General features: G+C 31.7%; 1 protein-coding gene and 3 pseudogenes across 3 annotated transcripts; 2 read left to right on the forward strand and 2 right to left on the reverse strand.

Annotated features, from left to right (window-relative positions):
- Positions 1-1,194: 1,194 nt before the first annotated feature.
- LOC120172778 lies at positions 1,195-1,889 on the reverse strand (annotated as a pseudogene).
- A 1,704-nt stretch (positions 1,890-3,593) lies between these two features.
- On the reverse strand, positions 3,594-4,170 carry LOC120172780 (annotated as a pseudogene).
- Positions 4,171-5,832: 1,662 nt separating this feature from the next.
- LOC120172781 lies at positions 5,833-21,607 on the forward strand (annotated as a pseudogene).
- On the forward strand, positions 21,394-25,323 carry LOC120172640 (nuclear transcription factor Y subunit B-1-like). 3 transcript variants are annotated; one of them, XM_039180054.1, is made up of 7 exons: positions 21,394-21,576; positions 21,743-21,980; positions 23,465-23,594; positions 23,818-23,823; positions 24,146-24,224; positions 24,375-24,413; positions 25,085-25,323. In XM_039180054.1, the coding sequence occupies exons 2-5, from the start codon at positions 21,748-21,750 to the stop codon at positions 24,167-24,169; spliced, it is 393 nt and encodes a 130-aa protein (XP_039035985.1). In that variant the 5' UTR covers positions 21,394-21,576; positions 21,743-21,747; the 3' UTR covers positions 24,170-24,224; positions 24,375-24,413; positions 25,085-25,323. The 3 variants fall into 3 exon arrangements, with proteins under 3 accessions (XP_039035985.1, XP_039035986.1, XP_039035984.1); XM_039180053.1 differs by lacking the exon at positions 21,394-21,576 and having other exon boundaries at positions 21,694-21,980; XM_039180055.1 differs by lacking the exons at positions 21,394-21,576; positions 23,818-23,823 and having other exon boundaries at positions 21,683-21,980; positions 23,465-23,614; positions 24,158-24,224.
- Positions 25,324-26,018: the final 695 nt, after the last annotated feature.

Genomic DNA, 26,018 nt, shown 5'->3' on the forward strand with positions numbered 1-26,018 from the left:
AAAATTGCGGAGGAATGTTGTTTGTTGCATCAATTGTCGTGTCTTTTACACGAGCGAAATGCAATACAATGGCACCCTTAGAGTGTAGAGAAAATAATATCAAATAAATCCTTAAACACTGCGTGCCCTCTTTCTTTTTCGAAAACGACTGCTACTATGAAAGAAAAGGTTTTGTTACTAGCGCTTGAAATAATTATTATTCTTGGGATGACAATCATGTTAAAATCTTCAAAGTCATGACAAGAAAAGTTTCAACTATTGTCTCTCTTTTGTTGTTTCTTCATTAGTTGCTACTGTTTTTGTTGTTACATGGCCTATTCGTCTCTCACCGACTGCTTCGGGAGACATGGCTTAATTTCAAGTCTTTTATTGAAGTTATGCAAAGTTTTCTAAGTGCATTCATATTATACAAACTTAATCAATGACATTAAGTAATAGATGATATGCTCGTGTTTATTTGTTTCAATAAAATATGAATCGAATCATATTGTGTAACTTTTTAAAATTAAATTGAAATCGTATGACATTAGAATTGGATATTTTAGTTCAGTTAAGTTTAATTCAATTTAACGATTTTTAATTGTTTATCAATTTTCAAACTCAACATCTAAGAAATGAACCTGTAAGCTTAAATAAAGTGTGAACACAAGTAATTAAATTAACAAAATTAACAAAAAAATATCAAAAGAATGTATGAAGCTATTTTAAAGTCAAAACTTCAAGATAACAATCCACAAATCCACATAACTAACATATTAAAACTAAAGTAATAAACCACAAATATGTCAAACTAACATACTAAAGACATTCTTGAAAAAAAAAAGAATTTCAACGATACATAATCAATCCTAAAAATAAGAAAAACAACATATATCCACTCCATTCATTTTTTCTTGCAATCACCAAACTACTAAAAAATTATATAAAAATTAATGAGCTTCTCGCGAACTTATCAAGTCAAGTTGGACTTTGCTCGACTCAACTTGTTAAGGACTTTAATCGAGCTCGAATTTGATTCGAATCAATCCTAGGTGAGCATTTATCGAGTTTTCAACGAGTCGAGTAGCTGACCAGTTGCTCAACTCATTAAGCACCCCTAAACAAAAATTTAAATTCATAAAAATAATATTATTAATTTTAAGATGTTAATTATTTAAGTTTATCGTTCAAAAAAATTAAAAGAATTTGATTTTATTATTTTTCTTTTTTTTCAATTCGATTCAATTCGATACAAACGAATTTCATATGAAAAAAAACAAAAATCAAATTGTTTTTAGCTATTATCAATGAAGGTAATATAATATATTTTCTAAGAATTGATTGGGTAATTAACGTGGAGCTCTTTATTATTTGAGCATAATATTGTCATAAGTTTCTGCTATTTCATTATGTATTTTCTCATCTTTTTGTAATTTTTTCTTTTAACTTGGTCTTTTTTCTAGATTTTTTTTGTATAATAAGAAATTTGTTAATTTTTTACATATTTTATTTCGAGATATTAATTTCGGCAGCCCATAAATATCAAAATAAAAAAGATGGGCTTGTCTACTATGTCAAAAAAAAAGTAAAGAATGCACATTTTCTTGAAACACTCCCCAAGTAATTGTTTTGCGCCTTTGGGCACGCATGAAACCTTTATTAAGTTGTGGCGAAAATTTGATTGTTGCGAATAGCGTATCAAAGTCACTTCGTCATTTTTAACAGGATCATTAGAATCATTGGCATTAGTATAATTATTGTCGTTTTCCTGGTTATTAGTAAAAAATCACTACAACCTTAGATTTTCTTGAACGAATTTCATGCTCACTTGCTATATTTTTCTTGTTTTCTCCCTCATGTTGTTTTAAATTGTCGAATAATTTGCATGATTATCGAGGAAATTTTGTACTTATTTTTTATTCCAATAGATTTTTTTTCTAATTGTTTGATTGTTGCGATTAGTTATAACTATATTGAATAAAAATTTCAAAATTTTGACTCGTTCCTTGAAATCGATATTTTCATATTCATCTTCTGTCAATATCAATAAGGAGAGTTCTTTTTCTATTGATAATGATTTTATATTAAGTGCAGGGGCGGATCCAAGCCTAGACCATGGCCTCCCATGCTAAAAATAGGGAAAATTATTTATTGAGACACTCATAATTTTTTTACTTTTTATTTTGGTCATATAATTATTATTTATTATAAATCACACTTAGTTTACGTTTTCGTTTTATTTTGGTTACTCATCTTTAAAATTTTAGCAGTGATATCGATGTATCATCATAAGATAATGACATATCATGATTGAAAAATAATTAAAAAAATGTCATGTTAACATCATTAAATTTTTTTAATGGTGAGAGACCAAAACAGAACCAAAATGTAAGGTTAGCTATGATTTTGAAAAAATAATAATTGAGTGGCTAAAAAAATTTATTAAGTAATAGACTGGTGACCAAATAGTTAGTTTACCCTAAATAAAAAAAGTACGAATTATGTTAGATAAAAAAATTATTATGTTTACATTGACTTAGTCTATAAATTTTTTCTGGCTTCGCCACTGATTAAGTGTATCTAGTGTATGTTCAAATTAGTGATAATCAATAGTAAGAAGTATATCTTGAATCATATTTATCCAAAACAAATATGTATTTTTTTTAGAAGTTTCATTTATGCTTAAAGGTGAAACCCATTTTTTGATTCTTCCGCAGTAAGGTCCATGCTAGAAAGGATCATACATTTTAGGAAAGTATTCTCTTTTAGTTTCATTATTAGAGAATCAAGTCTTGTTTTCAAGTATACCCAGATCAAAAGATTCTTTATCTAAAGCTTCAACTCTTTTTATAAACTCCTTACCTAAATTTATTCTTTTTAGTTTATTGATAAAACTCCAATCAGTATGCAATTCATCAAAAAACCCCTTTTCTGGTGTGAGAAATTATTATTTTTGTATCATTTCTCCAAAAGTTGCTAAACTGGGTGGAAGCGTAAAATATATATTTTTTCTTTTCCATCACTTTGACATGTGTAAAAAAATATATTGTGCCATTTTATTTTTTATAACATTTTCAAACCAGTCATTTATATATATCGCAAAGGTAGATTCCATCGTTTAGAATAAAAAAAAGTGTCAGAAGGGATTTTTCAAATCATAATAAATATTTATCTTATTTTTTAAAAATATTTCGAACTTCAAACTGTATCTATTCTCATCCAAATAAGAAGTTTCATAAACTAGTCTATTTTTATAGTATGTCTCTTTAAAGGGAAAGTGAAGTCCGCCTTTCTTTATTTTTATTTTTTCTTTTCAATCACCCGTAGTTTTTCTGTTTTATTCATTTTGCTAGGATCCACCCTTTCCTTCAAAAAGGGGAAGAAGAATGATTTTCTTCGGTGGATACTTCTCGTTCCTCTTCCTCGAAAATAGTTTTGATTTTTCACAATCCCCTACTTCTGTCGCTTCTAAATTTCCTTTCAATTTCTTAGTTAGAATGGGTGACGACATTCTACCTAAATAGTAAACACAAGTAATAAATAAGAGAATACTAAAAATGCGAACCGTATAATTTCTAAATTTTTATACAAGATACTTATGAAGTATCTTAGACCTAAAAATCATTTTGTTGTATCCAGGCTAATACCAATCCAACCCGTTTCAAGAATAAAATATGCCCAATTAACCAATCAACAAAAATACTTGTTACAAATAACATATTGTTGTTGCTTCGAAAAATATAAATGTTAACTAATCTGGCTAATATTGAACTGGTAAAATGAAATGGCTAAATAATTAAATAATTAAATTATTCAAGAATACACATTGAATACTAAGATTATGCATTGAATTCCGACAGTACGTCCATAATAAAAAAGTCTTTGTGATTGTTCCATAAGAAATGAAACAAAAGATACGGTAGAGCTAGAACAGTTATTGTATGAGGTTTATCCAATGCTAAATGCAAAGGTACATGGTAGATTGATATGAACATCATGAAATGTCCTACAATAAAACTACTTGTTGATGATACCTTGTCTTCCAAATCTCGAGCTCGTAGAAGGAAACTATAAGAGGAACCATGGATAATGTGGTTAGAAATCCATACTAGATTTGACCATAACAAACGAATTGATTATCTTCGTGCATAAGGAATTTAGATTCTATGGTATAAAAGATTTTAAAATCATCATTAATTTTCCCTTTTTTCTTTTCTATTTCTGGATTATTATATGATGATTTTTGAACTTTCCATGTACATATATAGAAATAGAAGAAAATAGGCTAGAACGACATCTCTTATGTCATGTTAATGACAATATAAAAATGGAATTGGGATCTTGATGGAATATAATGAAATAGAGCCACTTCGAGGTTCCCTATGAAATGCGGCATGGAACGAAACTACTACAAGAAGTTTCGGGGGTTACGAATGAAACTTCGAGTTCATATTGGTTATAGGTTGAGAACGGGAATGGAACTCTATAAGATCTAGAACAACAGTTTGAAAGTTTAATAGTTAAATTAAAAAAATTAAACTTTAGTGATTAAAATAGGAGTGAGAATACAATTAAGTGATGAATTATATAATTTACCCATAAAAAATGTCATGTGCAGTAGTTTTGTTAATTTTTTAACGGCGATATACTAAAATGAAAAAAAAAAGTAAATGTTAGATATGATTTTAAAATAAATTAAAATTTAGGTACTAAAATAAAATAAAATTAATAGTTTAGATACTAAACTTATAATTTAACTCTAATTTTTTTTGTTTAATTAGTTTATTCAATATATAAAACTGAACCAATTAAATGTACACTCTTAATTATTAGGCAAAAGGGTAATTTTTGCCCTATAGTAGATCCAATTTATCACTTTCACCCCTATCGTATTTCATATTACCCCTTAAAATTACTGAATTGCATCATTCTATTACCATACTCCTAACTTAAAACTCTAAATTATAATCCATAAACCCTAAACCATAACCCTATTACCTTTAAACACTAAATTAGATTTTAAATTTTCGGATTTTAAGTTATGAGAAGGGCATAGAATGATGCAATCAAATAATTTTAAATGCTAAATTAATGCGAAAATACGATAGAGCGAAAATGATAAATTTAGTTTACGATAGGGGTAAAGATGACCTTTAAGCCTAATTATTAATATTCTGTATGAAATTCTTAATTTTTAATGTATTAAATTATTTTTTAATTGATATAAACAATGTTGGGTCCCTATTATTCTTAATTTTTAATTTATTAAATTATTTTTTAATTGATATAAACAATGTTGGGTCCCAATTATTGAGAAGTTTTACCCCCAGTTTGCCAGATGGAAAGGAAAGCTATTATCATTCGGGGAAGGTTATCTCTAGTAAAGTTTGTCCTTATTAATTTTCCAGTTTATTATTTATATCTTTTCTGGATACCTGTAGCAGTTTCGAATAAGCTGAATAAGATCATCGCAAATTTTCTTTGAAGCTTCGGAGCTAGAAGACACATCCATTGGGTTAACTGAGAAATCATTTGTAAACCCAGGCTTCAGGGGGACTTGGAATCTCAGATTTACTGGTTAAGAACCGGACTCTTTTAAATAAATCAATTTGGCGTTTTGGGCGAGAATCTGGCTGTCTTTGGGGAGGGTGGTGTAAGACAAGTACGGGTTGGATCATCAAGATTTGTGTCCAAGTCCGGTTCCATCGAAAAAGTCTTCGTGGATTTGGAGGAATATAGTAAGCCCTCTTAATAAGAGGGAGGATATTTTTACAAAGAATTTTCGATTTTCTTGTGGTGATGGTAGACGTATTAATTTTTAGGACAATTTCTGAACAGACGTTCCATCCCTAAATGCAGTTTTTCCAAGGATCTTTTGCTAGTGTGGCAATCAAGAAATCTGGTGAAATTTTTGAGTTTGGTGAAAGGATTGATGGTGTATGGGTGTGGAAAATAGAAGTTAGGAGGATTCTTTTCGATTGTGAATTATGTATATGGGATGAATTCATGGGCACAATTAATAGAGCTATTCAAGGGGGTAGCGAAGTCGACGAAGTCAAGTGGTTGGGTGTGTCGGATGGGTTGTATTCTGCTAGAAATTTATGTAGAGCTGTGACTAGCGATGGGGAGTCGTTAGATAAGTTCTGACAATTTGTTTGGCCTAATTTAGCCCTTTTTAATGTTGAAGCTTTTATTTGGAAAATTGTCCTGCAAAGAGTCCCTACTATCGTTGAGCTATAGAGAAGGGGTGTGGTCGAAGTTGGTGCCACTTTGTGTGTTTTATGTTGTAAGGAGCCTGAGTTGATCAATCATTTATTTTGCTATTGTATGGTCTCTTGAGGTTATGGAAAAGATGGGTGTTGAATTGACTTTGTGTGTTCATTGTCCCGGTAACTTTAAAGACTTACTTCTTTCGTGGATTGAGCAACCATTTTATGTCTTGAGTAAGCAAATTTGACACTTAGTTCTTCAGAATTTGTTGGTCTATCTGGTTGTTTAGAAATGAGGTTTTGTTTAATCAGAAAGTTTGTCGTAAAGAACAGTTGTATATTTCAACTATGTCCAAAATTGGGTTTTGGGTGAAGTGTTTGTGGTCGGATTCATGTCTTTCGTTGCTTGATTATTTCAGATGTTTAAGCACAATAGCTTTGGGAAGGCTTGATAGAATGAATTAAGATTCCCTTTGCTACGGTTTGCGTGTGAAAGTAGAACCATTTTTTGTTAGTGTTTTATGGACCTGTCTGTGGATTTGATTTGAGAAGTTGGTTCCCCATCATTGCAGTAGGCTGGATTTTCATTGATATGGGCAGTATACTTTTCGGTGATTTATTGTAGGGGTTAAAGGTTCATTTTATTGGTTGTTCATGGGATAATATGTGATTTGGGTGGTCATGTTTTTTCATTGTTTAGTTTGATTGGGTGGTTACAAAGTTCTATTGTGAGTATCGGATTGAATAGTGTTTATGTGTATATTTTTTTCTTGGTTAATATTTTCATGGCGTACTCTTTTTCTTCCATTTAAGATTAGAGAGATTTTTTAATGAGACACATGTTAATATTTCGTTATGCATGTATTCCTTTATATATATTACATAAAACCCTTTTAAAAAAACAATGTTATTTATATAAAACTGGACCAATCAAATGTACACTCTTAATTATTAATATTATATAAAATGAATTGAAATTCTTAATTTATTAAATTATTTTTTAATTGACATAAACAATGTTATTTATATTTTTATATAATCATTGTTGTATTCAGATCTCCAAGTAAGGATGATAACAAAATAGGATGAGTTATTGGTTTATTTGTAACTCGATGTAAATATCATACATTTTACTTGTCATTTGACTTGAGGAACTTCCACCCACCTTGGATAAAACCCACGCTTGTACCCCCAGTTGACCCGACACAAAATTCTTATTTTTATTCAATAAAATTGACTTGAGGAACTTCCACCCACCTTGGATAAAACCCACGCTTGTACCCCCAGTTGACCCGACACAAAATTCTTATTTTTATTCAATAAAATAGGGAAATAGTGGGAAAATATATGAAATATATTATTATATTTATCCTTAAATATGTAGAATATGATTGTACTATTATATTAGATCAGGTTGTTCACTCTAGAATTCTAAGAAAAATAGCACTGTAATATATGAATATGACATGATCCAATTAAACACGATTTTATCTTTCAAAAAATTCAATTCGAACTCGAATTTGAAAATTCTCGACCCTATAAGTTAGGATCATATCAAAACCCATAAACTTTTAGTCTCCTACCGTCCGTAATATCGCCATCAATTTTGATTTGAAAACATACTCGTATCAAACATGCCATAAAGAATAGGCTTATTTTAGGGTTTTTGCCTATCTTGTTTCCGACCCTCTTGGCTTGGACATGGTCTCAATGTCCTTCTAGGCTTCGTTTGGGCTATGAGTTTATTTCATTAGACTTTGACAAGTGAAATGTAGGCCTGAAACCTAAGTCACATCCAGCTTAAAAGCTGAACAAAATAAGATACCAATGTAGTCATATTGTGTAATTTCTATTTTCTATGTGCTCTTTTGCCCATCAATAATACGAATTAGGGGTATAAAAATATGATTTTTTTTATGTTTTCTTTATATTTTCGATTGAAAATTTGATTTCGCCCCCTAAAATTTTATAAATTTTTATTTCTTAAAATTTTATAAGTTCGTCCCTCCTAACATAAAATCATGTATTTGTCCCTGTAATTATACCAATGAGTTCAAGTGTCAATTCGATTCAAAAAAGTTCAAGGGCTAATTCGATTAAACTTGCCAAGTTTAAGTTAGTCCAAAAGTTTAAGGGTCTATTTGACCAAATTTACCGGAATTCAGGGCCCATGTGACCCAACATTCATGGGTGGACATTGATCAAAGTTGAGAAATGCAGTCCATTATGTGTTACAAGCCATATGAAATCCAACGTATTCAACTATCCAAGGAACCATGTGATCCAAGTGTTAGCCTAAATTTGAATGTTAAACTTTGAAAAGCGGAGATATAATTTTATTATCGTATTAATTTATAATCTTACAAAATTAAAAGGATTTCTACAGAATTTCACCCTTTTAGGGTGTTCCAAGGCCCCTAGCGCCGCCCCTGCTTTGCTATTCCCAGCACGCCTCACTTGCCTAAACTCGTTATGCCATTAAAACTAATGCCAGGTACACCGTATTTTTTTGGGTAAACTATATAAATGGCCACCCAACTATGGGCTAGGTATAAAAAATGATCAATATTTTCAAATTTGTCTCAATATGACCACAAAACTATTTAAATGGATTCAATATAGCCACTTGCCGTTAACATTTAACGGAAGTGTTTATGTGTCAATTAACAAAATTGGTATGATTAGGGCGCGAGTCCTTATAAAGTTACATATTCGTGGCGTTGGTGCCCTGATTTATTTTCCTCTATTTTGGTCACTACTTATATATGATTTGTTTCCTTGAATTTTCATTTAATGTGATTTGATCATGATTCTTTTTTTAATTTGTCTAATGCCTTAATTTGAACATTAAATTTAAAATCTTTAATTGCATTCATGTATTAAATTTATAGATTAAATCTCCTAAATTTTAGAAGTAATCGTTGAGCCAATACAAACACTTGTTATCAAGATAATACACATATTATATAATTTATTCAGGTTTAGGCAAAAAAATAAAACTACAATAAGTTAATTGCGTTTAACCCAAGAGCAGTTAGTAACCAAGCAAAGCCTTAACCAATAGGCTAAATCTAATATCTATGAATAAATTAAAATATATTTTTATATATTATACATTATAGTTAATGATAGAAATAAAAATATTTATTTTATATTTATTTATTAATGATGATATATATGAAATTATATTTAAAATTAAATTAGAAGTTTATATAAAATAAACGAACTCATAAGCACTGTAATAACCCAAAATTTTGTCTAGTGATTAAAATATAAATTTTAAAAGTTTAGTGGCCAAAGTGCAAACTTAGAAAAAGTTTAAGGACCAAAGAGTACTTTTTAAAGTTACGTATTTTGGGCCTCTAAATGAATAGTTTACCCCCAAGAATGAAATTTCCATGGGTTTCAGATTTTTGATCCGAAATTTGTATAAAAGGTTATTAAGTGATAAAGTTCGATAAAATATTCGGATAACCGAATCACATCAGAAGTTTACAAAAAATTGAAGGATGATAAAAGGAGGTTAGTAATATTATTATCATATTTTTAATCATTGGAATTTAACATGGAACAATGGAATTAAGTGGATTTTCCATGTTAAAGTGAGAAAGTGGAATTAAAATGACTAAATTGGAAATTTGGAAAAATAGAAGGGCAAAGGTGGAAATCAATAAATATATTTTTATATTTATTTAATGTTATGAAAATGGGATGAAAGGATGGCATAGAGATAAATATAAAGAATCATTAAGGGTAGAAAAGTCTTTTGGGACTAAAATGAATTTTAAATTCATTTTAATTGGAATTTAAACAAGTGTGCAAGATATTTTTGGAGAAAATTCAAGAAATTTCTCTCTTCTTCTCCCCATAGCCGTGAGTCTCTATAGCCAAAGGTGAGTAATTTCCCCCCCAATTCTTGAGCTATTTTAATAGGATAATGAACTATGATGTGAAATAGAAAATTATTCTACTTTGAATTATATTTCGTTGGGTGTTAGTATTTCATTGTTTCCTTGATTGAATTGATGAATTAGTGAATATGGTGAAGGGGATATAGGAATTCAATGAAATAAGGTTAGTTTTTTTTTATGTTAATAGTGTTGTGGAATAATAATCAAGCATTAAAATGGATTGACGATCATTAGGAAGCATGGTATAAGTATTGACGGTGATTCGAGCAAAGCTTAGCTGAACTAGTGCAAAACGATTCTACATTTAGTGTGCCGTTTCCACAACATGAAGATCATTAGATCATATTTACAGCATTTGGTTTCATAATTTGATTTGCTTTCATGTATGAAAGTAATTGGAGATTGAAAAGAGGGTTTACTGAATTTGTGGGGTTATCAATAACTTTTCTTGTGATCGCATATGCATTTCCTAGAGAATACTTGATGATGTCCTTGTTCTCTGAACTCAAGTTGCGCATTAGGGTGTCCATTGTTGAAAAGAAAGCTTCGGCTTGGTCGTTCAAGTCCTTCACGCATTCACCATTTGTTGAAAGCCTTTGTGATGGGCAACACCCAACTGTTGGAACTTCTATTATGCTAAACTTCCCTGTCCCGACACTGATTAGGTTCTGCATTTGAGCTCGGCATCAGTTTAAATGATCGAAAATTATCCTGACAGCTTGTATCTAGCATGAGATAGCTAATTGGGCAAATCCGGATGGTTTTATTTGGATCAGTTTCAAATTCAAATTATTTCATGTTTGAGTAAATTTCAGATTCTGATTTTAAGGGACATGAAGGACTACTTTGATAGAATTAAAGTCAGTTTCGACTAGATGAAGGAAAATTAGTGTCAATTATGTGAATTTTTATACGAACCCGAGCTTAATATATTAGTTAAAAGTACTAACATATGTTTGAAATTTTACATATGTGGGAAAAACGATTCTAGTGTAGATAGTGATCGTATTCAAGAGCAAAGCGAACCAAACACAAAGGACAATTGATAATAGCAATTTAGCGTTAGTGAGGCACTAGGTGAGTGCAACTAAACTTTCTATGAAAGATTATACGAGGAAAATTTGCGATGAGTCAACCTTGACTGAATTTGTTTTTATAAAAGAGGTTTTAAAATAGTATCTTGAATATACCTTTTATTATTTTACTTTATTTCATAGCATATGATTGTTTTGGGTATGAATTGCCCAATGCAATATTTATGAAATTTAATGGTTATTGATTGATCACACAAATGTATGCCAAATACATTTATGTATTCGAGATTCATATGTACAATGTTGTTGTGTTCTACAATACACGTACATTCACAGGGCACCAAGGTGCAAATACAAACACTAAATATGTAACACAGTCATAGGAAGTTATACTGCACATAGTATAAAACACTCAATCACATACTCGTGTACTATATATTCTAATGATAAAACAGTGGACAATAATATGAATTGAAATAGAATAGTATAATTTTGACTGACAGGTTGTTAAAGTTTTATTACGAACTTTGAATTGACAGTTAAATTATAATTGCTAGTATACGAAAATGATTGTATTAATTGCCTTTGAGTTTATACATGTTTTTATTTTAATGATGTTTTTATATCATATTGTTTCTTTTGTACATTATTTATTTTACTTGTTGTCTCACTAAGTGGAAATTTAGCATGTGATTGATTCACACGTAGGTAAAGCAAAGCAGACCGAGTAAGGAGCCAAGATAGACATCTCATATTTTGAAGATCAGCTCAGACATCCAGAATCAATATAACATCTTTTCGATGTTTTTGTCATTCTTAGTTGGCATGTATATATTTATATATATTGGATGCTTTGATTCAAAAATGTGTGATCTAGTTTTTGATTAAATCATATATGTTTAGTTTTAAAAAGGAACATTATTAGATATTAATAATATTTTATTAAATCATATTTTATTTATGTATAAATGAATTTTATATTACAATTTTTAATTATAATTAATTATTATAATGTGGTTTTTAAACGAAACAAAATTTTATCATTTTTGAACAGTATATGTTTTATACGATTGATATGATATATTTGACTCGTATACGGATATATGGGTTAAGAGTGTTACAAGAACAATTCAAAATCAAAAGATAAATTTAAAATTTGAACCTTAAAATATTTTTTCTTATGACTATAATTTGAATATTAAATTATTTTTAAAGATTTCATATACATAATCATTTAAGAATAAATATGAAAACAATAAAATTTAGTTTAAAAATATTAAAATCTTAAATCAATTATAAATAAACTATTAGATTTATTTTAGTGGTTTAAGCGTTGTCATATTCTCAATTTATTAAATTAAAATAGAAAAACCTCAATAATCAGATTGTGACATGTGTCACAATTTGATAGGAGAAATAAAATTATTAAATTAATTAAAATTAGAACCTAGTTAATAATTAAGAACTAGAATTAATCTTGGTGATCAAATTGATTAATTCTAAAGTTAATGCTCAAATTAAGGCATTAAACATATTAAAAACAGAATCATGACCAAATTGCATTAAATGAAAATCCAAGGAAACAAGTCATATAGAAGTAGTGACCAAAATGTAAGAAAACAAAATAGGGTTTAAGTGCTGCGAATACATAACTTTGCAAGGACATGTGTCCTAATTATACCAATTTTATTAACTGCCATGTAAACACTTCCATTAAACGTTAACAACAGATGGCTATATTGAAACCATTTAAATAGTTAAGTGGTCATATTTACGCAAATTTAAAAATGATGGTCATTTCGAGACCAAATCCATAGTTGGATGGTCATTTTTGTAGTTTACCCTTTTTTTTGTTTTGATTTTGATTTGAAAATTGCAGGGGTGTTCAAACGGTTAATTGGGCACTGGTCGAACCGAATTTCCATTAATCAGATTTTTTTCTTTAACGGTTAATTGAATCAATTTTTTTTTAAATATTAACCAAACCGAATAAAGTTCGGTTATTTACGTCGGTTAACCGAATTAATCAAAAAATTATAATTTTTTTAATTATATTAATTTGAATATAATATATGTATTTTTTTTATTTGAGTTAAAATTTAATCAGGTGTTGATAATTTAATGAGTCTAGTGTGATTAAAAAATAATTGAGTATTAATTTTTAATGGGTTTGAGCTTAAAATATGTATTTACTATATATAATATATAATCTTTAATACTTTAAGTTAATTCTGTTAATTAACCAATTTCGAACCGAATTAACCGTTAACAGAACATTGAAAAAAATATTAACCGTTCTCCGACCGAATTAGCCGATCTAATTCGGTTCAATAGGTTAATTCGGTTAAGACCAAGAAGTGAACACCCCTAGAAAATTGGAGGTTTTTATTTGATCTCGATTATTTTTTTATGATAGAAGATGTTTTATCCGTTTCGAATTTTGAAATAAACATCTACTTCGAATTTTTACGAGAATATTTTTGTTTTTATTTGTTAAGATAGAGTCAATTAAAAAATGTATAGAAAATCATTGTAGTAACTCTACATGAATATACAGTAGAAAAATACAGTATACTTGTAACACCCCAACCCGTACCCGCCCCGAATACGAGTCCGAGGTGTCACATTGACTTTTAAAACCTTGACACTTAAAGAAAATCCCCGGGAAATTTAAAAAAAAACTTTGTTTAAAACAAAATACTTTAATTTACATAGAAGAGACTACAAAATACAAACTCGATCAGAGTGCTCATAATTAACGACTTATTACATGCCAACACTCTATACACAACAAAATACATACTCTGTCGATTACTTCTGATCTGATCTTCTAGTAGTGATACCGTCGTTGCCACTTTTATTACTGCTCTTCTTGTTTCTTGGTACCTACGTGTAAATCACTTACACGCTAAGTCATAGACTTAGTGAGACAATAAATGAACATGTAACAATAGATTCATAAATATGCATTCTTACCATTTGATCATGACATTTCAATATGCATATATATTTCATGACATATATAATCATGTCATGCACACATGAAACTTACCTTCTTGTATCACTTTCACTTTAATTTATCTTTCAATTGTATTGCCCATGTATATTATTGAAAATAGAGGTATGTGAGTACATTGAGGTTGTGCACCAATGTTATCACCACAGCTCGTATAAATTCTCTCATGGGGCACCGAACATTTGTTCAGTATTCGTCCCGAAGGACTGCTATATATGTCCCGTATGACCACTACGTCCCGAAGGACTAAGTCCCGAAGGACTACAATACCCTCGACTCTTGGCATGCCAACTATACCTATAGCTCTCGTATCATATACTATGGGCATTTACGATGAATACTTTTCTCATCACTTGTTCTTTCTTTTCTGTCACATACCACGTGTATGTGTAACCATGTATTTCATATCATGTCACATGTATCACGTATTGCATATTCATATATCATTTCATATATTCACATAACTTATCTCATTTCACATTGGTCATGTCTCATAGAATATATCACATATGCATATAATCATGTATATCATATCATATATCTTATGTTTTATGCTCTTATGTTTATGCATATCATGTAACATATATAATAACCTATACTCATTTCATGTATTCATGCACATATAAGAATCACAAATTAAATAACATTTTAGGAGTCACTTCTTACCATAATAGCTCCATCACTGGCTCATCGCAAGTCAATGTCCGTTCAATAATATAAGTACAATTAAAATTGCACTCACCTTAGCCTTGTTTTCTTTGATTCGATCCTAATCCTTTGATTATTCCGGAACTTGTTTAGACTCAATATCTACATAAATATAATATTTCAAAACAACTATCAGAAGCCTAAACCTTAAACTTGATGTTAACAACTTAAGCCAGATTAAAGAACCAAGTTCCATTTTTCATTTAGGGGGGAATCGATTCCCATTCATAGGGTATCGGTTCCCTCTACCAGGAAATTGTATTTTAACCCCGAAAATCATAAATTCTTCACTTAATTCTTCTATTTTAAACCCCTATCATGTCATTAAACTCAACTACCATTACTTAAACCAACTTATATCCATGAAAATCATCTAAAACTTCAAAATCCTATCATTCATATGAAATTCAAGAATCATACTCAAATTTCAATATGTTCTAAATACAATTCTAACACTTCATATTCCTTAATTATCATGATGACAAGTCAAATTTAACTTCAAATTCAACTTATCAACTATTTTCCATGATTTCATATAAAAACTCGTTTTCTTAAATCTCTTATAACTTCTTCATCTTTTGATTATAAGACAACTTAAGCTTTCCTTAAGCTTAGTTATCATCTAATGATCAAAACCTAACCTTTAATTTAACAAATAACCAACAAATCAGAAAACCCTTACCTTTGCCTAGCTTCCACGGTTGGGAGAAGAAGAAAGGAAGAAGAAAGAGTTTTCAGATAACTCTTTCCCCCATCCCACGTGATTCATTCATATAATTGGGGGAAAAAATATCTTTCATGCTAAATGACCATTTTTCCCTTTAATTCTTTGGATGATTACTATAAACTTTTAGGAAATATTTCTGAACCAATCATTGAACTATTCAAATATCCAATTTAAATCACCAAAATCTTAAGTTTTACAATTTAGTCACTAACCTGTATTTTGGGATGTTACAATACTCACGGGTCTGGAAAGAGATTCTGCATCCTAAATCTAACTCTTCTGACATGGACTCTCATCTTTCATACAATCTCTAAAAGAATGATCCTATAAAATCCACTAAATTCTTTGGGTACATATAATTTGGCTATCCCTAGTATCAACCAAGTTAACAATGAAAAATTGACTAAAGGACTACATATAAAACAAATATATATTTTAATAACAACAAAATAGATGCGTATATTTTTGCATGCAATGGATGTGACTAAACGACTGGTTGAATTAAAAAAATAGAATAATATTTTGTTTAAGAAAATAATATGGATGGTATGAAAAATGTATTTGGATCAATTATTGAAATAATATTAAAATTAATTCTCAACGTTGATCAAAATGGTCATTTTGGCCTACATTTTTTCTGGAGCATTTTAATCCCTAATATTTCATTTTTGGGGAAAAAAAGGTCCCATAAAATATTAGTTAACAAACTGTAACGCTCTAAAATATGGACTTTTACCCTAAAATAAAATGTTGAAAGAGCCAAAATTCTTCCGAATAAGAGACTAAGAGTCAAAGTGACTATTTAGTCAAACTTTAGTATAAAAATGCTAAAAGAAAAAGAATAAGAGCTAAAATAATCATTTTGATAAATATTAGAGACTGATTTACGTAATACTTAATTATTTTTTAACTGTGAATGAATTTTAAAATATATAAATCTCATACATAAATTTGGTCATAATACATGAACTTGATCTGATTGGGAGACTGACATGCAACTTTCAGACAAGAACAACACAAAACAAAACAAGGGTACAAAGGCACAGTACTGAGGAAAATGTAGGGTTTTTGAGTTTTACCAGAAAACCATGTGAAGCAGCAGAGAATGAGATGCATGTATTTCTAATGCTGTTTCTTCCACCTGCTTGCCTTTCACACAATACCAGCATGACCTGCTCTCCATGTGCTTACTAATATCGTAACGCTGTATTTACAGAGACAGAATCAGAATTGAATATCGAAAATATCGGATTGTTAAATTTTAAATATACGATGATTATTCGTTCTTAATTTGGAGAAGCCTAATTCAAATATTGGGGGCAATCATGAAGGCCATAGGTTGAAAAAACAATGCTTTTGTTTTAAGAAAACTCGTTGAAAAAACTTGTTTGGAGAAGCATTCTTAAACAAAACCGAAGTAATTCCATTCATATAGAATGATCCAACTTAATTTGGACTTGGAGTCCTATTTTCTTTGAAGAGACTAAAATACCCCTAATCTATGCTAATTAAATTTGAAGTCTAAAATTTGATTGTTAGGGAAATTTAATTGGATTTGGAACCTAATTTTTCTGAAATGACCAAAAAAACCTTAAGACTAATGAGTTTAATTTTAAGAAAATAGATTGATTTCTAATTAAGGGTTGACTTGTGTAGATAGTACAAACTTCCGTTTATATGTATACGCAGTTTTGTTATATATATATACACATACTTGTGTGTGATCATTGGGTGATTTTATCAAAATATCAATCAAATAATATATAGACTATTTAGTTATTGTGGCGCGAGACTTTTCACATATTCGACGATTGATGTATGCATATAATTATTTGTTAAACACAACTGATGATGTGTTGCGGGATCACGAGGGGCCTGTGTCTCGGGTTTTGCTAAATCCATCGGAAGGTGTTCGACGCTCGATGCGTATATGTGGGGTATCTTTGAGGGCTTCTTGTCTTTGGCTTGGGATCTTGGATTTCGTTCCATCGTGGTAGAATCCAATAGTAAGGAAGTAGTCCATGCCCATTCATGACTCTAGGGCGATCATTCGGACCCCAATGATTCAACATACAATTACTTTTATTTATTTATTAAGCTAAGGTGATTACAAAGTAGTAAATGTTCTAAATACTCTCAATCATTTGACAATGAACGCTCAATTACCTTGCTGCAGTTGTTGGTACTCGAACCCATAAACTCTAAAACAATAACGATACCTTTAATTACTAAGGTAGGTTGATCTTGCATTAGGTTTTATAAGTTTTAAGTTAAGAGTCTTTTCTTCGCGCATAGATTAATAGATCTATTTGAGTTTGAGAAAGAATACTAGCATCATAACAGGAGTTCCAATGACATCCATACTAAAATATAATAGGGTAAAATATAAAAATAGTCCCCAAACTTTTAGGACATTTTTATTTTGGTCACCAAACTTTTAAAACTAACAATACCGTAATCAAACTTTTAGTTCATTTTCAGTAAAGTCCATGCCGTTACCTTCCGTTATTTGGGGCTGAAATGGCATGTTACCTCCATCAACTCACCTCCTCCTCCTCCTCCTTATTATTATTCTTCTTCTCATTCTCTTTCTCATTCTAAGTCTCATGCTTCTTCTCATTCTTTTTCTCCTCCTCCTCCTCATTATTATTCTTCTTCTTCTCATTCTCTTTCTCATTCTCTTTCTCCTTCTAAGTCTCATGCTTCTTCTCATTCTTTTTCTCCTCCTCCTCCTCATTCTTCTTCTTTTCTTCTCATTCTTTTTCTCATTCTCTTTCTCCTTCTAAGTCTCATGCATCTTCTCCTTTTTTTTCTCCTCCTCCTCCTCCTCTTCTTCTCTTCTTCTTCTTCTTCTTCTTCTTTCTTCTTCTTCTCCTTCTTCTTCTCTTCTCTTCTTCTTCTCCTTCTTCTTCTCCTTCTTCTCTTCTCCTTCTCCCTTCCTTTTCTTCTCCTTCTTCTCCTCCTTTTTTCTTCCCTTCCTTCTCCTTCTTCTCCTTCTCCTTCTTCTCCTTCTCTTCTCTTTTTCTTCTTCTTCTTCTTCTTCTTTTCTTCTTCTCCTTCTTCTTCTCCTTCTTCTTCTTCTCCTTCTTCTCCTTCTTCTTCTCCTTCTTCTCCTCCTTTTTCTCCTTCTCCTTCTTCTCCTCCTTCTTCTCCTTCTTCTTCTCCTTCTTCTCCTTCTTCTCCTTCTTCTCCTTCTTCTCCTCTTCTTCTTCTTCTCCTTATTCTCATTCTTCTCCTTTTCTCTCTTCTCTTCTTCTTCTTCTCCTTCTCCTTCTTCTTCTTCTTCTCCTTCTTCTTCTCATTCTTCTCCTTCTTCTCCTTCTTCTCCTTCTTCTCCTCCTTCTCCTCATTCTTCTCCTTCTTCTTCTTCTTCCTTCTTCTCCTTCTTCTCCTTCTTCTCCTTCTTCTCCTCTTCTCTCTTCTTTTCTTCTTCTTCTTCTTCTCCTTCTTCTCTTCTTCTTCTTCTCCTCTTCTCCTCTTTCCTTCTTCTTCTCATTCTTCTTCTCTTCTTCTTCTTCTTCTTCTCCTTCTTCTTCTCTTCTTCTCCTTCTTCTTCTTCTCCTTCTTCTTCTTCTTCTTCTTCTTCTTCTTCTTCTTCTTCTTCTTCTTCTCCTTCTGCTCCTTCACCTTCTCCTTCTTCTTCTTTAACAAAAATTTAATCAAATACAAAATGCCAAGCAATATATACATAATATAGTGAGTAAAAAACTATAGTTACAAACCGATCGTTTTCTTCGGTTTGTTCCACACGTTTTGCGGTACCCCAGCTTACGTGGCGCCTAAAATTTTAGGCCGGAAAGGATACAATGCGGACAAAGTCGATATCTGGTCCTGTAGGGTAATTCTATTTGTTTTAATGGCGGGTTATTTATCATTCAAAGATCAAAACTTCATGGCCATGTATAAGAAAATTTACAGAGGTGAGTTTAGGTGCTCGAGATGGTTTTTCATCTGAGTTAGTTCGACCACTCATGAAGCTACTCGATACTAACCCGAAAACTAGTATAACAATCATAGAAATCATGGAGAATCATTGGTTTCGAAAGGGTTTTAAACACATCAAATTATACATTAAAGATGATAATTTTTGCAACCTTGAAGAAAACGACGACGACATCGGAGCATATTCAACGGACCATTCATCGATGTCCGAGTCCGAAACCGAGGTCGAAACCAAGCCGAGAGTTTGTCCATTGCCGAGGCCGATGAGTATAAACGCATTCGATATCATTTCATTCTCCCCGGGTTTCAATTTATCCGGGTTGTCCGATGAATGAGGTGAAGGTTCAATGTTCATGACTGGTGCTCCGATATGGAAGATTATATCGAAACTGGAAGAGATAGCAAAGGTGGTTTGTTTTACGGTGAGGAAGAAGGATTGTAGATTGAGTTTGGAGGGTTCAAGAGAAGGTGTTAAAGGGCCATTGACGATCGCGACTGAGATATTCGAGCTAACACCATCATTGGTTTTCGTCGAAGAAGATGATGGGTTTGTGATCTACAATGTTTTTACTCATTATTTTATGTTTATATATCTTGGGATTTTGTATTTGAAGAAGAAGAAGAGGAAGAAGAGGAAGAAGAAAAAGAAGAGGAGTTGACAGAGGTAACGTGTCACGTCTGCAATAAATAACGAAAGATAACGGTAGGGATCTTAATGAAAACGAACTAAAAGTTTGATGATTGGATTGTAAGTTTTAAAAGTCAATTGATCATAATATAAGCACCTTAAAAGTTTAGAGACTATTTTTATATTTTACCCAATATGATATTATATTATTTTAGTTTGACATGTAATATTTGCAGGATATTATTTAATGATTTTGGTCTGTAAATTTTATTTATTTAATATATGTTTCTGATTATACACTATTTAAATTGGTGGAAATTCTGTTTCTGTAAATTAGTTTTTAATTTGTACAATTAATATTTAATCTGTTTTTAATTTGTACAATTAATATTTAATCTGTTTTGATTTTGTTAATCTATTTAATTTTAGATAATATTTTTGAAGAAAATATTTATTAGATTCTTCTCTTAGGGGCATTTTGTTTGACTCTTAATGGAATCATTTAGCGTTGAATGCTGAATCGTTCAACATTCAACGCGTTTGTTTCGTACCTCTGAATGATTCAGTGCTGACTGATTCAGCAAAACAGTGCTGACTGATTCAGCAAAACAGTGCTGAATGATTAAGCACACAAGTACATTTTGAATGATTTAGCACAGAAGTACATTCTGAATGATTCAGAGCCATTATCAAACATCATGTCACATTTAAAACTAATTTATATAGAGTATCTGAATCATTCAACGCTTAATTATTTTAAAGTAAACAAACAACCCTTAATATGATCTTTGAGTACTCTTGGATAGTCTGAATCAATTTTAAGATGCTATGCTATATTTAATGGTTCCAAAAAAAAATTCTTACTTTGACACAATAGAAGATGAGTAATCAATATTATAAAAAAATATATGAAAATTTATTAAATATTTTTAAATTTAAAACAAATCATCCATTATTATTATAATACATTTTAAATTTGACCCAAAGAGTTAAATTTCAATAAGAAAATACTAAAATCATTAAAAACGTAAAAAGAAAAAGAAAGGAGTGATTTGATGGGTTAACGAGAAAAAGGAAGCAGAAGCAGCCTAAGAACGTGGGTGTGTTTGCCTTGATACATAAAATACAGATTCCCTTCCTTCTTCCATCGTAAAAACTCCATTAAAAGTTTTCATATTTAAAGAAAAATCCAATGGTTTTGATAAAACCAAACCCAATCTTTTCTATTGTAAAATAATTTTTATTTTAAGAAAATCCCAATTTTCATTTTTCCTTTTCTTCTCCATCGTCCGATGCTTTTTCATTGATTCTCCAAATAACAACAAATATTACTAACAATTTCTACCAATCCCCTCCTCTCGCGCGCCAAATTAAAAGAAAAGTGCCATTTCTCTGCTTTGCTTCTTAGTTTTTGCTCATCAGGTTATCTCCTTCTCGCATTTACACTTTATAATGATCTTTTTTATGATTGTATGTATGTATATATGGTTTGGGTATGTTTATTTAAGCGTATATGCATCCGGGTTTCACTTTGTTTGTTAAAATGTGTATAAATAATTTGTTGGTACTTCTATGTTTTGGTTTTCAGGGGACATGGCGGATGATATGGCGAGGGGGCCAGCGAGTCCAGCAGGAGGGAGCCATGAGAGTGGAGGGGAGCAGAGCAGTTCTCACTCAAACGTGAGGGAACAAGATCGTTTCCTCCCAATTGCTAATATAAGTAGAATCATGAAGAAAGCATTGCCAACTAATGGCAAAATTGCAAAGGATGCTAAAGATACTGTTCAAGAATGTGTTTCTGAGTTCATCAGCTTCATCACTAGCGAGTACGTATACTCTTAATCTGGGGCTTTTGTTAATTGTCGTTTTGGGAACTTTTGTTGTGTTTCCCCCCCTTTCCCTACCTTTTTTAGACTTGAGTTCTATTTTGGTTGTAGAATTCTTGTAGGTGCTTTGAAAGTTGTAACCTTTAAGGTGGTAAAGATTTTTAAGGGACTGCAGTACAGAAGAGGAATGTAGGCATTTCTGTAGTGGACGGTAAGTCCAGGGATTTAATTTGCGGTCACGTCTTCGGTTTGCATTGCCTTTATAGCAATTGCTGCAGACCTAACGGATGTTATTGTGGTCATTGCGGGTATCGTGGTCGGGCAATAATGGTTTCGGATGGATCTGTAAACGTTATATAACGGCCGCTATTCCGATATCAGACCGTTATTTAAATCCCTTGCAACACTTTGATATTTCTTTTAGGGAATTTTGGTAGAAATTGGAAGTGGTTTCAGTTGATTTGTTTTATTTATAGCGGTAAAAGTTTGCATTTTGAGGGATGTTGGTTTAGTGTTTGATAAAATATTGGGAACTTTGTTGTGTTTCCCCCCTTTCCTACCTTTTTTAGACTTGAGTTCTATTTTGGTTGTAGAATTCTTGTAGGTGCTTTGAAAGTTGTAACCTTTAAGGTGGTAAAGATTTTTAAGGGACTGCAGTACAGAAGAGGAATGTAGGCATTTCTGTAGTGGACGGTAAGTCCAGGGATTTAATTTGCGGTCACGTCTTCGGTTTGCATTGCCTTTATAGCAATTGCTGCAGACCTAACGGATGTTATTGTGGTCATTGCGGGTATCGTGGTCGGGCAATAATGGTTTCGGATGGATCTGTAAACGTTATATAACGGCCGCTATTCCGATATCAGACCGTTATTTAAATCCCTTGCAACACTTTGATATTTCTTTTAGGGAATTTTGGTAGAAATTGGAAGTGGTTTCAGTTGAGTTTGTTTTACTTTATAGCGGTAAAAGTTTGCATTTTGAGGGATGTTGGTTTTAGTGTTTGATAAAATATAGATCCTAGTGTCTTTTCTGCAACATTATGGTGTTTTTCTGAGCCACCTTTTAATATGAACTATAGAAGCCAAATCTTGTTTCATATTGGTACTTATTTTAATGTTGTTTCTATGAATTGTAAATAATGGATATGATTTTGGGACTTTGGCTGTTGTTTCTGACATATGCTGATTGTTGGTTCACAGAAAATCTGGAAGTTTGACTGATGCTTTTTACTTTTGAATATGAAAGTTTGGCTTATGAGGAATGCACTTTCATATGGAAAACTTGGGTCCTTGTCTTTTTTACATTTTTTAATCCAACCTTCAATGTTATTTGTGATTTACCTTATGTTTTAGATGAGAAGCAGAGTGTTCAGTATCTTGTGACTGGTGTGAAATATATCATTTTTTGCTTGTTTAATGATCGATTTATTTGTTTTGAATTAGGATTTTGTTTTGTGAAATGATTCGGGATGTTTGTTTCCGCAGGGCTAGTGATAAATGTCAGAAAGAGAAGAGGAAGACAATCAATGGTGATGATCTGTTGTGGGCAATGGCAACATTAGGCTTTGAGGACTATATTGAGCCACTTAAAATATATCTGGCCAGGTACAGGGAGGTAAGTGGAGCTTTAAGTTTGTACCTATTTGTTTATTTACTTCACTTTGCTCGATCGAAATGTTTGGATATTTCAATCTTGCAAGTAAATACTATAAGGCTCAAACTGACATGATTTAGGAGTGCAAACTTGCTTTGTTATATTTAATCTGACTATTTCTTTCTTTCTTTCTTTTTGGCCTTGTTCTTGGGGCTGATGTTTTTGGAATGATCATGATGCGCAGTTGGAGGTAATTATACTCTCTTGTTCATTACTAATACGCATATATGTATCTATTGGGTTAGGATCCACTTACACCTAGTGTAAAACTTTTAGTGTTAGGATCATTGGATGAGTGAAAATAAACGGCTGATATTATCTCATTCTTTTCCCTTCAAATATCTTCTCATTTCCTTCTATTTTCTCTCATCCAATGATCCTAAAAAGGTGTAAAACTAAAAGGTTTTAAACAGTGTAAACGGATCCCGACTAACATATATATATATATTGCTTGTAGTTTGTATAGTTTGACAGTGTCTCCTCTTTTAACTGCAAACTTTGTAAACTGGCAGGGTGATGCTAAGGGATCCTGCTAGGGGTGGTGAAGGGCCTCTTAGAAGGGATGGAGCTCTTCCTGTCCAAAACCCACAGGTGAAATAATGATATTTACTCTAGATTTTTGTTCTTGGAGTGAATTTTGTGTACGTTTCTCTCTTTTCTTTCTTCTTTCGAACATTCCGTAATGTACTCGACTGAATTATCTTGTTGTTCTTCTGCATTGGTGGTGAGAAAATCCTGCAGTTTCCTATCCAGGGGTCATTGAACTATATTAATTCCCAAGTAATTCTCCTCTCTCTATCACATATCTGGCTTTTTATTGTTAATCTTGCAAGTATAATTTGCACAAATCCTTGAAAAATGAGGTGTTGAATTAGCTAAAGCTTTGTACATCATAGTTTGACTATCATTCTATGCTTTCAGGGTACCATTTTTCACCAATGAGGTCAGGATTCTTGAATATTAGAGGATGCATGATTAGATTATATTACAGTTTTCACTGAGATTGATTGATTGGAGAATCACCTCTTTGCGAATGACTGGATTATCTTCTCTTGTACTTATCTCTCGACTTGCAATCCGGGACAAAAAAGTTCACCCGGAATCGGTTTAGCAAAGTTCTAACCGAACCAACCTGTATGCATGAAAACATCTGAATCAATCATATGTTACAAGGATTATTATCCCATACATGGGCGGTGGGAGAAATATTCCATGACCGGGGCTGTATCAATTTCATATGTCGTGTTTAGAGTTTAGGGTCATTCGATTATGTCAGATGGCATATGTTTCACCTGCATGTTTTTATGTTGATGTGTTAGGTATATAAGCAGGCTAGCCATACTCTCCCTCATCATATACCCATGCTAGTTGTGGTAATTAATAACATTACAGGATTGTTGGATAGTTTATCGAAACTTTATACAATGATTCGATTTCCTTAAACGTTGCAGGCGCAAGGACATCATATGATCTTTCCCTCGATGCAAGGCAACGATTAGCTGATCCGAGCTCCCTCTACCACTTTCAGAAGTGTATTAGGGGCTGGTTACATTGTTTAAACTCAACTCTTTTAGGATCTTTATTGTGGACTAATCTTGATTATGCAAAGTTGCACACCTTGGGGAGTATTTAGGTTAGCTTGTTCTAAGGTGATATTGAAATTAGTTGAATGATATATCCTTCTACTGTCCATATTGCATCCATTCTGTATCGTATTTTGCGCAATTTTTATATTTAAATAGATTTCGGAATGTTCGTATTATATTTTGTATGTCTTGTTATCAACCCGATTCTTTGGATTGATACAAGGGATATTCGGCAGCTGTGATGCCAACGACCCCAACCACCAAACCCACACCTATGAGGCTGCAAAATTAAAGAGTAGCCTCCACTTGCCTCAAATGTGTACTGATCTCGATCCGGAATCCTTAATTTAACAATGTCATTACATCATAAACACTACCGACCACCTGGACAAGGAAGCTGAAACCGTCGTGTCTCAACCCTTGTGGTCGAGACCCTGTCATTAGCTACCTATTTAGCATGAACAATCTGGCCACATCTTATCATGTCTTGCTTGCCCCCTTCCCCCACTTGATTTTCTGCAAACTTGTCTCTCAACCTTCATTTTCTCTCTCTCTCGGTATGCTCTCTTTGATTCCCTTTTGGCTGCTTCCCACACTTGACACTCTCTTTCACCCCTCAATCTTATGTAACTGATGATTGAGTTTTAATTCGATTTATATTATTATTGTTGGAAATGATATTACTGTAAAGCATTACCCTAAAAATCACAAGAAACAAAATAGATTTAGTGTCGTGGAGAATCAATGATTTAGAAGTGATTTGGGTTCCAATTGTTGTACTAGCATAAACAATGTCGTT

Source organism: Hibiscus syriacus, unplaced genomic scaffold (assembly GCF_006381635.1).
Source record: "Hibiscus syriacus cultivar Baekdansim isolate YM2019G1 unplaced genomic scaffold, ASM638163v2 tig00111877_pilon, whole genome shotgun sequence".
Lineage (NCBI taxonomy): Eukaryota > Viridiplantae > Streptophyta > Magnoliopsida > Malvales > Malvaceae > Hibiscus > Hibiscus syriacus.